Source organism: Delphinapterus leucas, chromosome 14, assembly GCF_059928025.1.
Source record: "Delphinapterus leucas isolate spDelLeu-1000000601 "Yukka" chromosome 14, BTC_Dleu_Yukka2, whole genome shotgun sequence".
Taxonomy (NCBI): Eukaryota; Metazoa; Chordata; class Mammalia; order Artiodactyla; family Monodontidae; genus Delphinapterus; species Delphinapterus leucas.
The window spans coordinates 19,113,768-19,136,371 of NC_143142.1; the positions used below are offsets into that span (position 1 = coordinate 19,113,768).

The 22,604-nt window shown below is 51.4% G+C and overlaps 1 protein-coding gene across 4 annotated transcripts in view; it reads left to right on the forward strand.

Moving 5' to 3' along the window:
- Window positions 1–22,604, forward strand: part of KIAA1671 (KIAA1671 ortholog) — a 188,440-nt gene that overhangs the window by 158,487 nt on the left and 7,349 nt on the right. For all 4 annotated transcript variants that reach the window (XR_016387522.1, XM_089894619.1, XM_089894617.1 and 1 more), the window contains 5 exons: window positions 12,076–12,194; window positions 15,202–15,457; window positions 18,347–18,521; window positions 19,279–19,403; window positions 21,435–21,577. Coding sequence is in view for 3 of the 4 variants with exons in the window: in XM_089894619.1 (XP_089750745.1) it covers window positions 12,076–12,194; window positions 15,202–15,457; window positions 18,347–18,521; window positions 19,279–19,403; window positions 21,435–21,577 (818 nt within the window). In the remaining variant the exon portion in view is untranslated. The remainder of the gene's footprint in view (window positions 1–12,075; window positions 12,195–15,201; window positions 15,458–18,346; window positions 18,522–19,278; window positions 19,404–21,434; window positions 21,578–22,604) is intronic.

Here is a 22,604-nt window from a genome sequence, read left to right on the forward strand (position 1 = left end):
GGACACATACATCTTCCTCATTCCTTTGAACAATTAAAGGGTATCCCATGCTATGATTGTTCTATAATTTTAAAATATAAAAATACATTAAAAAAACCAAAATTCCCTTTTATCTTGGCTCATCTTAACCTTAGGACTGTAGACCTTTTATTAATAGAACTTTAGACTTAAGAGGAAATTGAATTTGTCTGTGTAAAAGTATCTCAGGACTTTTAGAATGTTCTCTGCCCCTTCCCCACAAAGTGGGGCATAGAAGGTTCCTGGTTCCTGGTTATTTGGGGGGGATTGTCCTCCCTCCCTGGATCCATCTCTCCCGTTTTGCACCTTAAAAAATTATCACAGGGCTTCCCTGGTGGCGCAGTGGTTGAGAGTCCGCCTGCCACTGCAGGGGACATGGGTTCATGCCCCGGTCCGGGAAGATCCCACATGCCGCGGAGCAGCTGGGCCCGTGAGCCGTGGCCGCTGAGCCTGCGCGTCCGGAGCCTGTGCTCCGCAACGGGAGAGGCCACAACAGTGAGAGGCCCGCGTACCGCAAAAAAAAAAAAAAATCACAGTCGCCAGTCCGCTTTCACTGTCAGCATGCTGAACATGATGTTTTAGAAAAGAGATTTGTTTTTTAAAATGTAACAAAAATTAAAATTTAAGGGCATATATGAAAACAGACGGTCCTGGGATATATCAAGAGTCTTTAAGTAGACAGTAATATCGTTCATGGACATGAGAGAGGGGTCCGGGGATCATCTGTGGATCATTCATTCACTCATTCATTCATACACTGATTCATTCATTCATTCACTCACTGATTCATTCATTCATTCATTCACTCATTCATGCATCCATCCATTGTCAGTTGCTCCCCTGACCACCGTGGCTGTCTCTTAACTTGGTGCCAGGGTTTGAGGGTGAACAGACCCCAGTGCCTGCCCTCAGGGAGCTCACAGCCTGGAGGAGACCGTCAAACAAACAGTAAGCACAGTTCAGCACAATAAGCTGTATGATGAGCTGAGCACAGGGGGATTTTATGGGGTCCAAGGGGAGACCCAGTCCCGCTGCCGATGGAGGCAGTCAGGAGAGGCTTCTTGGAGGAGCTGGTGCCTGAGCTGTGTTTCAGGGACACATTCCAGGCAGACCTGGGCCAGCACTGGCCAGCAGCTGATGGACTATACCAAGACGTCTCCCAGAGGGGTGTTTCCTGGGTGCAGTGACAGCAGGAGTTGGTGGAATGGGGCATAACTGGCCATAGACTTGGAGCCGCCTGTGTTTGAATCGGGTCCCTTCACTCACTCCTGAGACCCCGGGTGAGGCGCGTCACCTCCCTGTGCCTCGGTCTTCTCATCCGGAAACTGGGGATAATTCACAGTATCTGCCTCTTAGGGTTGTTGGGAGGACTAATCTCGGCAGCTTGGCACGCAGGAAGAGCCGTGTCAAGGTCCCTTCTTGTTGTACCTGTCCATCTGTGAAATGGGTGTGTGAAAGCATCTCCTCTGGGACTTAAGCTAGACGGTGCACATGAGAAATCTGACTTGGTGCCAGGCGTGCAGTGGGTGCTCCTTACACGTTCCTGGTTATGACTACTTTTATTGCCTCTTAGCCCACCTCCGACACCCAGAGCATAGGGTGACTGCCGGGTTTCTGGAGTCTGGGAGACGCCGCCTCCAAGGCCAATGAGAGCCTGGGCCCCCCAGCCCAGCTGTCCTTTCTGTTTATAGACTTGGAGCTGGAGGCCGTCAGGAGAGCCAGACAGCCTCCACCGACCACGGAGCCCTGCGGGGCACCCCCCGCTGGAACCAGGCACGCCTCCTGAGGACCAGCTGCCAACCTGTGTTCCCGTCACTTTAGGTGACACACTTGCCCCCTAGAGTCAGCGTGTCTCTGCCGGAGCTGTCATTTTGCAGCCTGCGTACCCGGCTGGGCCCTGGAGGAGGGCAGGTATGCTGGGGTCAGTTCACTCCGTGATGGAGGGGAGCAGCTGGCTGATGTCCGGGTCAGGAGAGATGTTGAGGGATCTGGTTAAGGCAGCCCCTTTGCTCTCAGCTGAATGACAGGGCTGTCAGGCCTCCTTGTTAGAGTGTTTGTTTAAATGATGTGCTTCTGGGAACTAAGCAGTGGACGTCGTCGTCGTCGTCATCACCATCACCATCATCATCTCACCTGGAATCTATTTGGCACTTACCGTATGCTGGGCGTGTGCAGCTCTCACCAGATGTCTTACAAAATCCCCCCAACTCCCCTAAGCGCCCTCCCCATCCCCATTTTACAGATGGGAAAATTGAGGTTTTGAGAGGTTTGCTCATAGCTACCAAAAGGCAGAGCTGGATTTGCCCTGGTCTGCCCCACCTCAGAGCCTTCCCCACCTCCAACTCATCAGAGCCCTGGGGTAGGTTCATTTCCCATCTGCAACCTGAAAGTCCGTGCTTTCCGTTGCTAATCACCAGGCACTGCTAGCTTTTCCGTAGAGTGTTTATGAAAACTGATTTCATTCAAGGAGTGAACAGCATCATTTCCTCATCAGTCAGGTGGGCAAACCCAGCAAGGGTGTGAACAGTCCAAACGGGCACTCCTTTAAAGGGGAAGAAACCAATCCCTCTTCACCAGGAAACAGCTGACAGCTCACACAGGCCGGCTTGGTGAGCTCCGGACATTAGCCACCAGGCAGAGGTGAGCCATCAAGTGGCAGAGGGCCCCTGAGACCTGCCATCCCTAGCCACTAAGTCACCAAGAGAGGAAACCGAGGCTCAGAGAAGTGGGGGCTTTGCTCGAGGTCATCCAGAGAGGGAGCCAGCGCTGAGCCTGGCACCTTTGCTCACCACGATGGGTCAGTGGACCCAGTCCAGGAACAGGTGTGTTCCTGTGGGGGGAGCCGCATCACCACCGCCCAGGTGGGCCGGTTCAGCCCCGTCACTGAGGCCCAGCACATGTCCTCCACCTGTGCGTCGCTCTTGCCCTGTGCACCTCTCTCCCTGTGCCCATCTCCGCGCGCCTCCCAGTGCCGGTTGTGTTTTCTCCATTTGTCTTGCTCTCTGTCTTAGCTATGCCCCCATCCAAGCCACCACCGTGTGCCACACAAAGCCACACCTGGCTATACCTGACTACACCTGGCCAGACTGCACTGTTGTTCCCAGAGCCCATTGAGAGGGGTCAGAAACTGGTGTCCCACCAACCTTCCCCAGGAAGCACCATGCCCCACGGGCAGGGGCACAAGGCCTGGCTTGCGTTGCCACCTGAGGTGACACTGTGGACTCCGAGAAGCCCATCAACTGCACCGACGCCTCCTAGCTGGGACACAAGTCCACAGGGAGGGGACACTGCAGGTTTTTGCTGACGGCACTGGGAGAGCGTTCTGAGGGCTCCTGTCCTGCACCGTTCCTGTCCGCTTCCTTCTGGCCTGACTGCCTTACCTTGTTCTCCCTTCTCTCCTTTTTGTTTTTTCATTCCTCCCCACCTTCCCTCTTTCCTCCCTTCCTCTCTCCTTCTTTATTATTCAGTGAGCACTTAACTCTGTGCCAAGAGCTGTAACTAAGCTCCGAGAATCCAATGGTGACGAGACACAGCTCTCCCCTTTTGGAGGTTGTGTGTACTGGGAGGAACAGGCATCCAAGGAACCGTCCAAGTGCTGAGAACCCCCAGCCGAGGCCAGGGCTCGGAGGGACAGGACAAGGACCTAGACTCAGGCGGGAATCTGCTCGGAGGGGCCACCACGCACTCTGCGGTGTGAAGGAGGCCGCCCTTAGCCAGGCGAACAGCTGTGCTGTGAAGGTGCACGGGGTGTTTGGGCATCACTGTGGTTGCAGCACAGTGGAGGGAGTGAGGGTGAGAAGAGGTGACCAGGAGAGTGGGCGCTGGACATCCAGGCCCTGCGGGCCACAGTGGGACAGACAGTGCTCTTAAGAGCCTGGAGCGGGGGTTACAGGGTGGATGGGAGACACACTGGGGGACTCGGCCCATCCTTGGCCTGCTGCCCCCCTCCTCCCCTTTCTGGGCCTGAGGCCCCACCCTGGGTGCAGCTAGGGAATGCACTGTGGTAATCAGGCACAGACCAGGGGATCAGGACACCTGGATTCGAGGCGTGGCCAGGCATCCTTTCATCTCTCTGGCCCTCAATTTTCCCATCAGTGAGATGGTCATTGAAGGCCTTACAAAGGTCTCCATGTCAAGCCAGAGCTTGGAGAACGCAGCGGTTTGGGGGAGTATTTTGGGGCTTGGGTGTCAAGCAAACCAAGTTCAATTTGCAGCTCCACCACTTTTTAACTGTACCACCTTGGGTGTGTCAGGTCCCCTCTCTGGGCCTCAGTTTCCTCCCCTGTAAAATGGGTCCATTACGGTTCCTACCACATAGCGTTGTTTGGGAGCATTAGATGGCAAAGTGAAAGGTCATGATAATCACCAGCGCTCACAGTAATGTTAGCCCTTGATATTATTGTTAGTATTATTGCTCAGCCATTGTGCAAGTCTGATCTGGACACAAGGCAGGGAGGTGCCACCAGGCCCCAGGGGCACTGGGACAGAGCCAGCGTCACCCCAGCCTGGGTCCCATGACACCAGAGCACCCTGCACAGCTGAGAGTGTCCAGTTGCAGAAGGGGGAGGGGGACGCACATCTTGAATTGCCCCGTCAGCCGCAGGCCACCGAACACCGTTCTGACTCAGGCTTCCTTCCCAGGCGGATGTGTCAGACACCCCAGAATACATGCAGGCATAATATTTTCTCTTTTCCTCACTCCTTCCCTAATGACACGGCCTTTTCTGGGTAAGGAGCTCACACCTACTCAGTGCAGAAAAGTTATTTTCAGAAACATATTCCTCCAGCAAATATTTATTCAACAAGTACTCCAGGCCTGGCATGGTTCTAAGCACTGGGGCACAGCAGTGGATGAAGGAGTCCCCATTTTCATGCAGCTGACAGTCTAAAGGGTATAGATCAGGGATCAGCCAACTGCCTGTGGGCCAAATCCAGCTAGCCACCTGTTTTGTAAATAGAGTTTTATTGGAACACAGACATTGTGCTGCTGACATGGTAACGACAGGAAAGCTGAAGTTGGGACAGAGACCCCATGGCCCACAAAGCCCAAAATATTTATTATCTGGCCCTTTATAGAAAGAGTTTGCTGGGCTCTGATAGAGATTAAGAAATGAAGAGCCCCCTTCTGATTTGTTTTTAATTCGTGATGTCTACTATATGATAGCGTTGGAGGAATGATTTAATTAATTTTATTTAATTTTATTATCTGATGATATTGGGATAAAAAAATCACAAGTGTGGATACTAACGAACATCATCAATAATAGAAAGACAGCCCGTTTCCTCACCACATACAGTGCCACTGGTATCAGTTTTCTGTGGAAACTTCTGGAGGTTTCCTTTGCTTATTCTCACATGCATTTACATATTTGTTTTTACAAAGCTGGTATCAACACATGTGCTGTTTTGTTACCTTTTTAAAAAAGTAATATTTGCTAGTGTAAGGCAGACATCTTTCTGTGACAGTAAACATTCTTTCTGAGCATCACTTTCTTTGGCTGTGTTTATTCCATCGTGTGGATATATCATATTGTATTTCACCGATCCCTATCTTATTGGATATTTAGGACAATTCAGTGTTTTGCAATGTTATGTCCAGTATTTTGCAATCTTTGCTCTCCTGCGGGGAAGCGTCTGTGTTCATAGGTCTTGGTGAGTGTGTCTAATGATTTTCTTGAGATGAATTTCTGGAACTAAAATTGCTGAGTCCAGGGTATGCACGTTTTAAATTTCAGGACATGTGTTGCCACTTGTTTAAACACAGCCCTCAAAGGCGTCTGTTAGGCTGGTCTCCCCAGCCTGGGTGTTGGAAAACTGTCCATTATAGGTCCTGGGCTGCGGCAGTCGTGTTTGCCTGCAAGACGAGGGCCTAGAATTTTCACCTACCACCAGCTTGGGGCTTGGTGAGCTAGCCTGAGCAAGTGGTTTTTAAACCCGCCAAGTTTGCGAGGCTTTTTTAGAGCATTTTAAAGTGCATTTCCTCATCTGAGCCTCTTGAAGCATCCTGGACAAGGTGGGGGGCTGGAAGGAGCCCAGAAAACTGGGTTCCAGGCCCCCCAGCTCTGCCTCTCACTCCCCGTGAGAATCCCTGCCTCTGAGTTTATCATCTATCTGAAAAAGTTTATCATCTAAAAAGGGCCAGCTGAATAGACTCAAGGGTCCTTGGAGATCTAAATGTTAAGATTCACGACTTACCTGGTGGTCCAGTGGTTAAGACTTCGCCTTCCAGTGCGGAGGGTACAGGTTCGATCCCTGGTCAGGGAGCTAAGATCCCACATGCCTCATGGCCAAAAACCCAAAAACCATAACACAGAAGCAAAATTGTAACAAATTCAATAAAGACTTTAAAAAATGGTCCACATAAAAAAAAATCTTAAAAAAAAATAAATGTTAAGATGTGATGACTTGGTGTGACAAATGACAGCTGAAATTTGGATTGTGGCTGGTTGATATCCATCGGGGGTGCATGTCAAAAAAAAGACCTGCCCATGACCCAAATGCGGGACTAATTTGGACACGTGTGTTCCTCAGACAATGCTTCTCTTTATCCATCATGTATTTTCAGACCACCTTGTAGATATCTACTCATCCGCAGACAGTGAGGGCTTTTATAGCAGCCAGTAAGGCAGAACTGATTTGGAAGAACACTCTGCCTTAAAGCTAACTTAAAAACCTGACTTTCAGAAAGTTTCAGAAGAGTTTTGGACCCTTTCTGTGGTTGATCTTGAGGCCTCGTAGCCCTGGGAGTGAAGATCAAGACTTGCTGATTGAAGTGCCACCGGGGTCTGCTACAGTGACGAGACATGAATAATTTGCACTGCGCACAAGGTTACCAGGATACTAGTGGGAGAAAGTACTGACAAACAGCTTGATTTCTTAAGCCTCATTTGCAAGATCAATTCCCTTAGATGATCCTAACCCCTGGAGTACTCCAGATTTTGGGGTCCTGTGTTAAAACATAGGGACTGAGATGGCATTCAACCAAATACTTAACATCTGCGTTGTCCAGACATTGAGGCACAGAGAGGTTAAGTAACTTGCCCAAGGTCACACAGCCTGAATACAGGATCTATGTGATGGAGCCTGGATTTAAATCCAGGCATCTGGCTCCAGAAATAGTACTCATTCAAGGGAGACTGAAAAAAAAACAGGTCAATTATAATGAACATAATTTGGGAAGTACTACAGCAGTGCTCTTCAGTAGAAACTTTCTGCCATGATGGAAATGTCCTGTATCTTGTGCTGTTCAATATGGTAGCCATACGTGGCTATGGAGCCCTTGAAATATAGCTAGAGCCGCTGAGGAACTGGATTCTTCGTATTTTTAACATTTTAATTAATTTAAATGAAATTTAAATAGCCACACGTGGCTAGCGGCTATCATATTGGACAGCACAGATATAGAGACTTGAGGTCTAGGGAATGGTGGGAGCTGGCTCCTGAGCCAGCCTTGGGTGAGGGGAGTTCAGGGAAGGCTTCCTGGAGGAAGAGCCAGCAAAGCTGAAATCTGAATGACAGCCAGGTGGTGGTGGCTGCTCCAGCAGGTCTGGAGGTGAGGGATAGCCAACTGAGGAATGTGAGAAGAGGAAAGCGGGCTGGAGCAGCCAGTGGGAGGGGCTGGGAGGGCCTGGGGATGGGGGAGGGGCGGGGGACGGTGGGGAAAGAGCCCCACTAATGAAAGTCCTACAAGCCATCCTTATGGTGTTTGGACTTGACCCTGGGGGAGCTACTGAAGGGTTTTGAGCAGAAACCCTGCAGGCTTAGATTTCAGTTTTGGAAAGTGTAATAGGAAGAGAATATATGGGGACGGGGGGGAGCAGAGGTGAGGGAGGCAGGGGGACCCCAGAGCTGGCCAAAGTCTTCCTGATGGAGACTTTGAAGGGCTTGGGGATTGATCCGACACGGGGATGAGAGTGACAGAGGAGTCAGGGATGCTGCTGTCTGGAATCCTGAGTCTGGCTTTAGGCAGTGGAGGGAGAACACCTCCATCCCTGCCTGCGGGGATTACAGATCCCTGAGCGTGAATCTTAAACCTCTGCGGGAGGACCCACAAGTGGGGATGCATGGAAGCCAATGTATTTTGCTGAGCACCATTTATTCCCCCCACACCCTGCCGCCCAGAGCCTTCCAAAGGACGTCAGGAAGCATTCCCCTGCCTCCTGCCCTGATTCCACCCTTAGCATCCTTCGGAACTTGCCATGCTGATTTCCAGAGGCCCCACCTGCAGATCCCTTCCTCTATCACTCAGCACCGAAAGATCCCCATCTCTTGGGGGTTTTGAGGACCTGAGAAGAATCACACTTTGCCAGGAGTCCGTCCCCCTGCCTGACTCTGGGGAGGGCCGTGAACCTGATTCTGATCGCATCAGCTCTTGTGTCCTGAGCACCTATATGCCAGGCACTGAGCTTAACGCGTTCCAGGGCTTATCTCCCTGAAGCCTCAAAGCAACCCTTGTTTTTCCACTGAGGAAACTGAGGCTTGGATGGGCGGAGTCCCTTGGCCAGACCACCCAGCTGGGGCAGAGCAGAGACAGCAACCTCTCCCCCCGCAACCCTGAGCTGTAAGCTGTCCCTGAGCGGTCACCTTGCTGCCTTATGCTGAGCTTGGCACACACGGGGCACAGACCTAGCACGTACCTTGTAGCCGTCTGCAAGCTGCTGGGGACAAGGATGTCGAGTCCACCAGAGGCAGCCCCCCCAGGCCCCGACCTCTGGCCTCCGAATCCGACCCATGTGGTGGGTAAAGTTAGGGAATGGCCGATTCTGTGACAACTTTGAAAGCAGTAAGCAGCTGGGACCATGCTCAGTGACCACTTCCATTCCTGGGTCCCAGGGGGAATTCTCTTAAGGATACTGGGCGTCTGACCATGTCAGGTGACCTTTCAAGGCAAAGACATCCAAGCTTCCCCACCTGGGGACTGACTGAATCCCTCAGGCGTGCTAACGGCCACCCTCGCATGCTGCTATGGACTTGCAGTTTGGATGGACTGTTCCAAGGCTGCCTTGTATGTGCTACCCCTCCACCCTGCGATTCTCTGCCTAGGGAGTTCTCCTGTGGGAGTCATCAGAGATGTGTCACTTCAGCCCCAAGGATGTTCATCGTATGGTCGATTATAACAGTGAACAGCAACCTAAATGCCGCGACACTTGGGGATCGATTAAAGGAACAATGCTGTGTCGGGGCAGCGAACATTCTTCAGCCGTTAACCATGATGCTTAAAGGAGTTGACCCAGATGAAATTCTGGGCAGGATTATGGCAGAATATGGTCACTAGGTGATGGGTGACTTTTAAATATTATTTTTTGTGCTTTTCTGTAATTTTGACATGTTTTATAGCAAGCCTTTGTGATTTGGGTAACGAGGAAGAGGAATCTACAGGCAGTGAAATGAGGGTGTGTGAGTGTGGTTGTTTACCAGGGTGACTGAGAGGTTTATCCTGATTCCCTGGGGTCCTTGCACGTACCTCGCCCATAGTATCCCCTCATGGGGTACGCAAGTGTCTCCAAAAGGTGAGAGAAAGAGAATGAGGAAGGAGATGGGCATTTATGGGGTGTTTCCTGAATGTCAGGTCCTGCCCTTGGAGCTATCACGTGGGTCTTCTCATTGGCATCTTGCCACGTCCCTGTGCCCCAGAGAGGGAGACAAAAGCCCTGAGGTCACAGAGCAGAGCTTTTTCCCGAGGCTCCTGCTCACTCTGCAGGACCACACATGTTTGCTCTGCTAAGGATGGCTCCGAAGAAGCTGTGAAGAGGCGTGCTCCCCACTGGGAGGAAGATAAGCTACTGCAGGACAGTCTGCCCACCGCCACTAAGCACCTACTGGGTGCCAGGCAGGCTCTGGGTGGGGAGCAAAGGTGATGGAGTGTCCGATCTTAAAGGCTGCCTCAGCTGAGTTACAGAATCTGTGTAGTGACCCCCACCCCTGGTTCCCAAGTGCCTAGCACATGGTAGGTGCTCAGTAGATGTCTGTTGCATAAGTAACTTATATGTCAAACTTCACCTGGCACAAAAATGAGTCCAGAGTAGGCAGGGAGAGTGCAGGGGAAGGCAAGGTCACTGTGGGTTGTTGCAATGGCTTGGGGTGGGAGGGATGGATAGGAAGGGGGAAAGGTACAAGCAAAGCCACAGAGGCTGGAAGGTAAGGCTTGTGTGGGATGCAGTGAGTAGGTCTCGGTGGGTGGAATGGGCCTCTGTTTGGGGCAGGGCTAGGAGGTGGGACTGGACAGGAAACTTGGGGCTCAATTGCAAGGGGTGTTGGATCTCAGCAGGAGGACAGTAGGGAGCTGTGGGAGGTGTTTGAGCAGGAGAGGCATATGCTCCAGAGCACATTGCGGCAGGACATGCCTCCTGACCCCAGTGGGACACAAGGAGTGAGACGCTCCTGCTGCTGTTTCTGGAACTGGGGGCCAAGTTGTTCTCACCCCCTCGCCCTGTGACCCCCAACTCCCTCCATATTCCTCATCCACTGGCTCCAAGCCATCAAGAGATGGTGACTGGGAACATCCTTCAAAGCTCAGAAGCCAAGGCCATTTTTTTTTTTTTTAACATCTTTATTGGAGTATAACTGCTTTACAATGGTGTGTTAGTTTCTGCTTTATAACAAAGTGAATCAGTTATACATATACATATGTCCCCATATCTCCTCCCTCTTGCGTCTCCCTCCCACCCTCCCTATCCCACCCCTCTAGGTGGTCACAAAGCACCGAGCTGATCTCCCTATGCTACGCGGCTGCTTCCCACGAGCTAACTATTTTACATTTGGTAGTGTATATATGTCCATGCCACTCTCTCACTTCGTCCCAGCTTACCCTTCCCCCTCCCCGTGTCCTCAAGTCCATTCTCTACGCCTGCATCTTTATTCCTGTCCTGCCCCTAGGCTCTTCAGAACCATTTTTTTTTAAACATCTTTATTGGTGTATAATTGCTTTACAATGGTGTGTTAGTTTCTGCTTTATAACAAAGTGAATCAGTTATACATATACATATGTTCCCATATCTCTTCCCTCATGCGTCTCCCTCCCTCCCACCCTCCCTATCCCACCCCACTAGGTGGTCACAAAGCACCTAGCTGATTTTGAATTGCTATTGTGCCAATGGCCACCCAAGGGGCTGGAGTTTTGGTTTTGCCTTGAACATTCCAGCTGCTCCCCAATCAATAACACAGAGGCCCAAGTGTCAGCCAGTTCAACAGTCAGTCACCGGGGGATGGGCTTTTAATTTGCTGAGTGAACAAGTTAGGAAGGCCAGCACTTTGATGGAGACCTGTGGGCTTCCCAGCATGTGCCAGGTACCAGGTTAGGCCCTTTGGCTAGTGCTGTGGTTAGCAGGACCCTCTCCCTAGGGTCCAGGCTGAGGGCAGAGACCAAGTCACCGAGCAGTTGGTGACAGAGCCGGGGATCCGGGCTGCGTGGGGCACAGTGGTTGCCAGTTTGGACTTGCAGTCCAAGCCCCCTGCCTGAGTTTGAGTCCCACCTCATCATTTACTGGCTGTTTGATGGGGGGCATGTCACTTCACCTCTCTAAGCCTCAGTGTTCTCGTCTGTAAAATGGGGATTTTAATGAGCTCCACCTCATGGGATTGCCATGGGACTGCAGCTCAGCGAGGTGATATGCAGACAGCTTGATCAACACCGGGGACAAGTTAAATGCTCCACGAAGGCTGTGCTGGTGATGCTGGTGGTGGAAGCATGGCGACCGTGCGAACCTGGTGGCGGGGGATGGACGGGGGAGCACCGTAACCAGACTGATAAGTCCTGGGGGCAGTGAAGATGGAGAGAAGTTTGGCCAGGGGTAGGGTGGTGCCCACACAGGACACAGGAGGGTGACCCCTTCATCTCAGTTTGCCTGGCTTTGGCACCCGCCGTCCTTCATCCTGCGATGTCTTGGGCAAACCCGGATAGTAGGTCACCCTCGTGCCCAGCACAGACGTTTGGACCCACTTCCGAGAGCGGTAGGGAGCTGAGGTGGGTTCGAGCAGGGGGCGATGCTCTGTGAGTTACCAGCTGGGACCAGGTTCTGAGCATTTTCCCTGATAGAAACCTCTGGCTTGTCCTTGCAGGATCAGCTGAAGCAGTGTTTCTCCAGGCGGACCCCCGAGGCCAAGGACACTGACACCCTCGTGCAGGAAGCCGACAGCCAGTATGGGACGTGGCTGCACCAGCACCAGAGCGGGGAGAGGTAGGGTGTGCGGGGCGGGGCCTCTGGGCGGGAGCCAGGGTGGCCCATCTGCCTCCTGATTTCTCTGTTACTAAGTAGAACTGTTTTGTCTGTAACTATAAGAGCAAACCATTTCTTTTTATAAAACAGAAATTTAGAATGTACAGAAAACTTATTTTAAAATGATATATGAAACGTCCAGAATAGGCAAATCCATAGAGACAGAAAGTAGATTTGTGGTTGCCAGGGGCTGGGGGGAGGGGGAGAGGAGTGACTGTTCAACAGGGACCAGGTTTCCTTCTGGGGAGATGAAGATGTTCTGGAGCCAGGGAGCGGTGATAGTTGTGCAACATTGTGAATGCTCTACTGGTAAATTTCATGTTACGTGTGTTTCACTACCATAAAAAAAGTTACAAAATGAAAATGAAAATCGCCTCTGATCCCAGCACACAGATATAACCTTCATTAATGTTTTTTGTTGTCTTTCTAGACTTTTTTCTGTATGTATATTGTGTGTTTACAAATATAGGAGCATATTACAGATACGGCTCTATAAGCTATGTCAGCATTTAGTATCACCGCTGTTAGAGGCTTGTAGGGCCCCTCAGGTGTCAGCCTGGCTGGGAAGAAATATTATTATGACTGTGGCAGAAGCCTGGAGGTCACTGAGCATCGCCTGGATTCAGGAGGCAGGCAGGTCTGAACTCCAGCTTCACTCCAGCTGGCTGTGAGGTCTTGGGTAAATTAGTCATATTTGCCAGATTTCACGCTCCTTCTCCATAGAAGGGGGATGACGCGCATAAAAAGAGCCAAGATCTGTTGAGCGGACAGGCCGAGCACTGTTGTAAGCACTGAAACATAACATTTAATCCTGTCGCCCCATCTTGCAGAGGCAAAGACTGAGGCACGTGGGGTTGTCAGCAGGGTAACCTGTGCAGCAGTTGGCGTATTTCCCGGCACTTAGTAGGAGCTTGATACATTGCACCCGTTGTTTTAAAAATGCAGTTTTTCTTCTCTCCCTTGGGGGGGATCGAACACAGCAGCAGCTTCGTGGACAACCGGGAGGTGGGCTTGCCGTGTTCTCAGCTCACACTTCCCACCGGCGGGCCACAGGATTGCACGGTGTTTTGAAGTCAGGGAGACCTGGGTCGACCCCGGCATGGCCACTTACCAGCTGTGTCACTGTGTGACTCAGTTTCCTCATCTGTGGGTCTCATGCCCAGGGATATGGTGTGTCCATGGCTGAGCTGGACTCAAACCCAGGTCTCCCATCTCCTTCCCCTGCCCCCACCCGTCAGGAGCGGCCACACCCCTCTGCTGGTTTATGTCCCATAGCTGTCATTGGTACTAAAGCTGGGTGGAGGTTGATGGAATTGGAAGTGGGTAAGAAAAAGGGAAGCACAGGTTCCTTCCAGTACCCACGAAGACTTTTTGTTTTCTTTCCTACTCTGTGATGTGTGTTAATCAGTGAGCGAGTCTGGAAGCCTGGGTGTCCTGGCTTTGCGGTCGCTGTGTGACCCTGGGAGGCCCCTTCTCCCTCTGGGACCTGGCATCTCCCCCTGGGACCTGGCATCTCCCCTGTGTCCTGCGGTCGCCCCCTGCTGTCTCCAGGAGGCACTGCAGCTCCTCCTCCGGGAAAGGGCCCCGGAGCTGCTGTGCTCCCAGCCCTGAGCAGCGGCGCCACCTGCAGCCTCCTCAGTGGTATTTCCCTCATTTTTTGTGGATTTGCCTCAGTCGCACCCCACACCCAAACATCCTGCCTATTCCAAGGAATAAATTCTTCCCCGAGCTGACGAAAGCATAGCTGTGCTCCTACAGTGAAACACCAGTACACCTGGGTTGCAGGTTCTGCCCAAGGGTGCAGCTCAGGGGTATTTCAGGGCAGACCCTCCTATCAGTGAGGTGGTGTCTGGTGTGCCCGTCCCCCCTTCCTTAGGGTTAGGCTTTCCTGTGCTCTTGGCTTTGGGGTCTTTTTAAGGGGGGAGCGGAGAGCCTATTTAATTTAATGGTTTGATTTATTGACATATTTTCTATCTTGTGTGGTTCCAATTATCCAAGTGGTACTTGGAATACATTATGGGCAGAAATTCCAGGAGGAGAGGGTCAAGGACCTGGATTCTGGGGTCAGGTCTGTCCCTTTGGGCAGGCTACTTCACGTCTCTGTGCCTCGGTTTCCTCATCTCGAGCGAGGTTAGTATTTAATTTCCTGAGGTTAATCCTGTCTCCTAGGGCTGTGGACGTTGCAGGATTATAGGGTAATCACCGTAGGACTGTGAAGAGGATGGAACGATACAATTTTTAGCACAGGGCCTGGTGCATAGTAAGCGCTCCGTAAATCTCGAGTGAGTGAGTGAATGAATGAGTGGATGAGTGAATGAATGGATGGATGAAACAATGCAGGAGATTCCCCCACTCCTGCTCTCCCGCTGGTGACGGCCAGTGATTATTTGGTCTACATCAGCGCTGTGCCACAGAAATACAGTGCAAGCTGCAAACTCGAGGCAGTTTTAGTGTTCCAGTAGCCACGTCAGTAGAAAAGAAACAGGCAAAATTAATTTTAACAGTATGTTCTGTTGAGCCCAGTAGATCCGAAATACTACCATTTTAACATGTAGTCACTATAAAGTTATTAACGCGGTATTTTACGTTCTTTTTTTTTCACTCAAAGTGCTGGGAATCAGTGTGTACTGACTGTACTCAGGGCCCAGCTCAGCCCTCACTCGCCGCATTGCAAGGGCCCAACGGCCCACATGTGACCAGTGGCTCCCGTATTGGACGGCGCAGGGTTAGAGGGTCTTGAACGGGACATTCTGCACCCATTCTGCACCTGTTCAGGTGTTCTAGAGGCACCATGGACAGCACCTGGCTGGGCCCAGAGTGGTTCTCCTAGCTGGACGTTCTGTCTCTTGTTTCCTGGCATATAAAGCACAGCCCACACCCTACCTTCTGCCACTTCCCTTCCTTGAAATTCAGGTCTCTGAAACAACCTGCCCGACCAGGCCTCCCTCCCTTCCTTCCATTCTCATAGCTTGGCCCCCGAGTCCCCATCCCCGGACAGCAGTGCCACATCGGCTCAGAAGCAGCCCCCCAGCAGCCGCCTGTCTTCCCTGTCCTCCCAAACGGAGACCACCTCTGCTGGGGACCAGCACGATTGCTCCAAGGACCAGCAGAGCACCAGCGTGGACCGATCCAGCACGGACCTGGAATCCACTGACGGGATGGAGGGGCCGCCCCCAGCGGATGCCTGCCCCGCAAAGAGGGTGGACGACTTCTCCTTTATCCATGTAAGTCAGTCGTTGGGAGCACGTGCTGGAAACAGTCATTTCTTCTTAAAGGGACGTTCTAGCATCTCCCGATGAATTACCCCTTTCCCTGGTAGAATCTGTGTGCCAGGGCCCCCTGTGGTGGGTGCAGAGGGCACAGTCTGAGATGGGACTGAAGTCTACATGAGGCTTGTACCTGCCACACACCAGCTGTGTGTCTTGGGGCAACTGTCTTCACCTCTCTGAACCTCGGCTTCCTTGTCCACCTGTAACCAGTACAGTGGGTTTCACAGCTGTGAATGCAATCATATGTGTACAAATTAAAACTGAGCTGAGCCCTCACCTGTTAGGCGAACAGGCCATCTGGCCTCTCACCCCTGGCGGGTGGGAGGTGTCTGCCTGAGGCCTGCAAATCTAGGTGTGCAGCCTGGACTTCGCTCAGACCAATTCTGCTGGGGGTTCTTACCAAGGTCTTGACAAGTGGGACCATGTCCCTGGAGCCAGGGAATCCAAGCCTGTCTGTAAAGGGGATCCTCCTCAGGCGTGGGCAGCCCTCAGAACTCAGCTCTTCTGGGGCCCACGGAGAGCCACCCTACAGGATGCTAGCCACACAAGTCCAACTGCCTCCTACCCAACCCCTTCTAGACCTGCAGGGGTCAGGCAGGTTGTCCTTTTCAATCCTTGAGACACACGGGTTTTATTATTCTCCTTCCCTGACAATAGGGCTACCTGCCCACCCTCCTGAGGATGCAACATCTAAATGATGCAAAATCCAAAACAGACCCTGTCTCCTCAGTGAAGCCTCACGTCCACACCCTTAGAGATGACTACACAGATGCCCCCAGAGAAGGACCATCACTGCTTTAGGTGTGGGGCTTCCTTTAGGGCCTCAAATGGGATTCTCCTTCCTAAATATGGTCAAGGTCTCTCTCTGGCATCTCTAAATAAGGGCAGAAATGAGGAAAGGCACACACTCAGTCTCCATTGGGGCACCTCACTGTATAAACATGGACAGGGTGCAGGTTGTCAGGGTTTAGTTAGGGGATTTATTCAGTTATTCATCCAACAAATATTTATTGAGCTCCAGCCATGTCCCAAGCATTGCTCCAGCTTACACGCCCATACGATGTCACTGTGCCATAGCATAAGTCTCCTGATTTACCTTCTGGAACACTAAGCCCAAGAGGCAAAACCCCTGCCCCATTTTTATTTTATTTTTTTTTAACTTATCCTTTCATATAACCAGAGACAACACTACTTTTTTTTTTTAAAACATTAAAAAAAAAAAATTTTTGGCCACACTGAGGAGCTTGCAGGATCTCAGTTCCCCAACAGGGATTGAACCTGGGCCATGGCAGTGAGAGCGCCAAACCCTAACCACCAGACCACCAGGAACTCCCTCATTTTTGCTGATTCGGGAACAGAAGTGGCCACTGAGTGATTGAAATGCCAGTGTCCCTAAGCACAGGTCCAGCCAATTATTTAACACTGAGGTCTCCCACAGGCAGTGTTTGGAGGCTGAAAGGGGAGGCGAGGCACTAGGGAAGGAATCAGCTTCTGCACCAGCCTGAGGCTGCACGGGTGGCCCTGGGGAACGGGACCACGCCCCCTTCAGCAGCCCCTGCGTTGCTGTGGCTCCCTCCCACTTTCCCTGAGTCTGAGAAACCCGCTCTATTTAGTAGTGACCAGAGATATATGCTCTCCTCTTGAGGACGGCGGACCCTTTATGATTTCCATCTCTCCCCAACTTCCACCAGCCCCACACAAATCCCCCCACTGGACAGCATCACAGCCAGTTTGGGAAACAGCTGTGCAGGTATCAGCCCCCTCCTCCCGCCCCCAATGGGGTGTCTGTCACTTACTGACTTTGGGAAATGAGTCACTGAAATTAGCTCATCATCGCTAACTTAAAAGACCCTGGGTGACAGAATTTCTCCAAAGTGGACCTGAGAGGAAGAATCCAACATTTCAGGCCAGGACCTGAGCTGGCCAGGAAGGGAGAAGCCCATTGTAGGAATAGCTCACGGCTGCGAGCCTGAGTCAGGTGCTGCTGGAACCAGGACTTTCCATGCCTGGGCTCCCTGAATTCTCTCAACCACCCTGGCAAGGGGATACTATTACCATTCCGTTTTTACAAATAGGGACACCCAAGCTCAGAGAGGGTAAGTCCCCTGCTCTGAGGTCACACAGCTGGCATTCAAACTGAGCGGGATTTGAAGCCCAAGCTCCGGGCTCTTCACCACTATCTCCTTGGAGATCACTGAGCCAGAGGCTGCCCACCTTCTTGCTGGGCCTACCCAGGTGGTCTGCCCCCAGCCCTCTCAGCACAAAAGGTGGTGATGTTGGAAACCATCACTGACCCTCCACCTGCCTCAGCTCACAGTGTGATGCTTGCAAACTAATGCCTGGTACTTAGTAGGTGCTCCACCGGCTCCCACCTGCACCCTGAATTATTGTGGGTAGAGGAAGGACCACACTGAGAACCTCTCAGCTCGTGGACCCTGTGTGGAATAAGGTTGTTGTAAGGATTTAGTTAGATGATGTGTTCAGTTATTCATTCAACAAATAAACAAACATGTACTGAGCTCCTGTTAGGTACTGCTCTAGCTTACCTGCTCAGATGATGTCACCAGGAGCGGAAAGCCATTTCCATTATGTGCCCACTGTGTTCCAGGCACTGTGTGGGGCACTCAAGGTTTATTTGATTCTTGGAATCAGCCTACATGCTATATCTCACAGAGCAAGTAGGCTTAGAGTGTTAGGTTCCTACTGAAATGCGGAAATGCTGGCCCATGTACCACCTAAATAGCATTGTGTATCGACACAGCTATGCACACCTTCCTTGGGTGATGCCCCCATTTAATGTTTCCCATGCTTTGTTTCCCCTCTTCTTCCCTGCCACTCCCACAGCAAACTTCAGTCCTCGACTCAAGTGCCCTAAAGACCCGGGTGCAGCTCAGCAAGAGAAGCCGCCGCCGGGCTCCCATCTCCCACTCCCTCCGGCGCAGCCGAGTCAGCGAGTCGGAGAGTAGGTCTCCTTTGGAGGAGGAGGCCAACAGCACGTGGATGTTCAAGGACTCCACAGGTATGCCCCCTCTCCTCCACAGGTAGCACATTGGATAGCAGGAAGGATTTTAAACCCTGGAAGAGCTTTCTGACTTTGAAGGCTGTGGGGTATTAGAACACAATAACATAGGAAACTGTGGTTTCTTATTCCACCAAGCTTTTTAGAAACTAGGTAAAACATTTTTTTGAGGATGATATATTAGTTGGGGCTCCACAGGTTGCAAGGAACTGAGACAACTTAATAGGATTTCACTATTTATGCTGTTATCCTTATTAAATTCACCCTTATCCTCTCTTCAGGTTTGTTTGCTGGTATTTTTCTAGATTCTCAAGTTGAAAGATCAGTTCATTTATTGTCAGTCTTTTGGGGTTTCTAATAAATTATTTAAGGCTATGCATTTTCCTCTAAGGTCTTCTTTGGCTGCATTCCACGTCAAACCTTGAGCTGAATCCTAAAGAACAGATAGGAATTAGCCAGGGAAGGGTATTCCAGATGGAAATATCAACAGGATCAAAGGGGCAGAGGTGTGGAAAGAACATTCCGTGGGTGTGGCGGGGGCAGGGGCGGGTCGTTTCTCTAAGCAGTTCAGTGTTTCCCAAGCCAGAAATAGCAGGAATCAGGCTAGAAAGGAAGAGCCAGTTCGTGGAGAGTTGTGATTCCTTGCTAAGGAGTTAGACTTGATCTGTAGATGGAGAGCCACGGAAGAGTTTTAAGGAGAAGCAAAATCTCAGAATGGAGGCTGCCAGTGACTTCAGTATGCTTTTCTTTGCAACAGAGGAGAAATCCCCCAGGAAGGAAGAGTCAGATGAGGAGGAGAAGACGCCCAGAGCTGAGAGGACGCCCATCAGCCGACCCCAGAGGATGCCTGTGTTTCCAGGCATGGACCCGGCAGCGCTGAAGGTACCAGACTTCATGCCCAGAGCTATGCTTACCTGTGGCAGCAAAACAGACGGGCCCATGTTTCTCACCCTCCTCCCTCCTTCCTTCCCTCTCTCCTTCCTTGCATCCCTCCCTTCCTCCCTTCCTGTCTTCCTCCCTCTCTGTCTAATTTTTGAAATAGTTGAAGATTCATGAGAAGTTGCAAAACTAGTATGAGAGACTTCCTGGGGACCCCTCCTCACCCAGCTTCCCCCAGTGCTAAAGCATCCCATGGCCATGGTACATTATCAAGACCAGGACATCGGCCTTGGCCCGGTGCTATGAACAATACTACTGATATATTTGGATTTCTCCAGTAATCCTGTGTTTCTGAATCTCCACTTCTTTCTCTAGCCCCCACACCTGCTGCTCAGTTTAGTCTTCCAGCTAAGCCTCCATGTGCTCATCTGTAAAGGGGGTTAAAAGTCCACCTTAGGCATCAGGCCCAGTGCTGGATGTCTGGGAAACAGGAGTAAACTAGCCCAGGCTTCTGTTCTTGAGGAATCTGGTGTGCTAGGGGTGGGAGGCACATAAAATGATTATTTTGATTCCAAACAATGTGAGAAGTCAGCATTGGAGCCATATTAATCTGTCTTAAATAGCACCGCAATCCCAGTTGGACTGTGGAATCCTGAGGGCAGGGCTGGGCTGTCTCCCCACCCTCAGCTCCACCGAGCATCTCACAGGTCCTGGGAGGCAGCGGTACTTAATGCAAGTGAGAGAGGGGCCTCTTTTATCCCCAGGCACCATGTGCTTGCAAACTCGCTTTATGTCCCCAGCAACCCTAAAAAAGGTAGCTCTTTACTCCCATTTTACTGAAGAAGAAATCAAGACAAAGAAGCCTAGGTTGTTTGTGGAATTTCTCAACCCCACACTCCATGTGGCCAGGGAGCCTCCTGTTAGGGGCTGTGAACTTGCCACTCCTTCAGTAGATGGCAGCTTTGCTTTTCATGTCATTCCTGGCAAGAATAAAAAGTTGATAAACAGCAGATGCATACTTGCCCCTGTAATTCATTTTACAGGCCTTCAAAACATAAATGTCTTGCAGCAGCTGTCCTGGGCCAGAGGTTTTCTGACTTCTTTTTTGAAGCATTGGAACAAAGCTGCCTTACAGGGCAGCCTAACACAGGGGGCAGAGAAAGGCCCTGCTTACAGGAGGGAGCAGAGGCCCTAGGGAGGCTGCCGGGCTTTTTCTCGAAAGAGCCCTGGAGTTGGAATTGGGCAGACCTAGGACGAATCCTAGTTGTGGAAAACCATGTGACTTTGGGCCAACTGCTCAACCTTTGACCTTTAGGCTACTCCTCTATAAAACAGAGAAAGCCAGTCTCCATCCTGGAAACATGTGTCATATAACTTACACCTGGTGGAGTCCGGTCGCTGGATGCCCAGTGCACAGAAGCTGCCAGGCCGACGATGGTGATGACCGCTATTGCTGGGGGCTCTGCCAGCATTGACTTGGAGACAGATGCCACCTGCCACCATCATACCCCCCCTAGGAATTCTGGGCACACCATTCCAAATCATCCCATTCCCTGTGTACCCTCCAAAAATGGTGGGAATCCACCCTGCGTTTTCCCTGTGCAAACCTGATAGTCAGAAACCTCACTTATTCATATTCACAGGAGCAAAGAGCTTAAAAGAGCTGGGCCTCAGCTGTAAGATGCATCTCTTGTCTGCATCTCGGGCTCTCAGGAGACTGAAGGAGGTGGAGCGTCCTGTGATGAGGACACCACACATGGTGGCTTTTCAGCCAAAGATAATGTGATTGGGTGGATTTTTCACAGTTGTTCGATCCCAGTGGTCAAGGGTGGCCTCTTGGATTACAAGCCTGACCTCTGATTTTTCTTGGCCTCCACGGTCAGGCAGCATCTCCCCCACCCCTGAGTCTGCTGCCTGGGTCTGTTCAGATGCTGGGAGCCCTGCTGTCGCCATGCAGTGACAAGTGCCATAGGATGGGACCCTTCCCCAGACCAAGGGCGGGTTACAGACTCCACCCCTGTCTTCTCTTCCCAGGCTCAGCTGCACAAGAGGCCAGAGATGGACAGTCCCAGCGATACCCCCAGCTGGGCCCCACAGCCCAAGACCCCCAAGTCCCCCTTCCAGCCTGGGGTGCTGGGCAGCCGCGTGCTGCCCTCCAGCGTGGAGAAGGACGAGAGGTGAGAGTGTTGCTAACACATAAAAGTTAGGGATCATGCATGATACTGTTATTGTAATATAAGAGCTATGATAGAGCAGGGGTTGGCCAACTATAGCCCACAGGCCAAATTCAGCCCACTGTCTGTGTTTGTAAATAAAGTTTTATTGGCACACAGCCATCATTTAAGGATTGTCTGTGGCTGCTTTCCTGATGCAACTGCAGACCTGACACGTTGACACAGACACCCTATAACCTGCAAAGTCAAAAATACTTACTATCGGACCCCAGTGACAGAGGAAGGCAGAAGAAGAGTTCAGAACCCAGACCTGAGGAGGACGGGTGTGGAAAAGGCTTCCAAGAGGAGGGGGTGCCCGATCTGCGTCATGACAGACAAGAGAGGTGGCCAAAGTCACAGCACATGCAAAGGTCCAGAGGCCTGGTAGAACTGGGTGCTGTAGGCTGTGCATGTTATTGGAGCACAGAGTGGGCCGTGGGAAGCAGGAAAGCAAGAGGATGAGAGAGAGAGACAGGCTGAGGCAGAGATGGTACCTGTCTTGCTCTGCGGATGCCAGAATTGCTCTGGAGTCAGCTGAGGGCACCAGTGTTTCTCCAGGGCTGGAGGGACCCCCAGACCAGGAGGCCTGGTTTTGAGCCTCCACCATCAGGCAAGCCTTGCTTGGGGTCCTCAGACCCCTGTCTGCCCAGGGGACCTCTCCTTCCTCACAGACCCCCACCCCACCCCCAGCCAGGTCAGCAATGTCCCTGAGCCCTCCGGGACTGTGGAGTCAGGAGCTTTCTCTGAGATCAATAGAAGTAAGGTCTTGTGTGTACATGTGTTTGATTATAAAAGTAGTACATGCTCACCTTAGGAATTGTAGAACATATAAAATGAATATAAAGCAGGAAAGAAAATCACCCATGATGTGATACCCCGCCCCCCCGCCCCCCACCCCCACCCCGCCAGAAGACTACCACAGTGACGTTTGGGCCTTTCTCCTTCCATTCTTTTTAAATGTAGTCGCGATTACAACATAAAATATGTATAG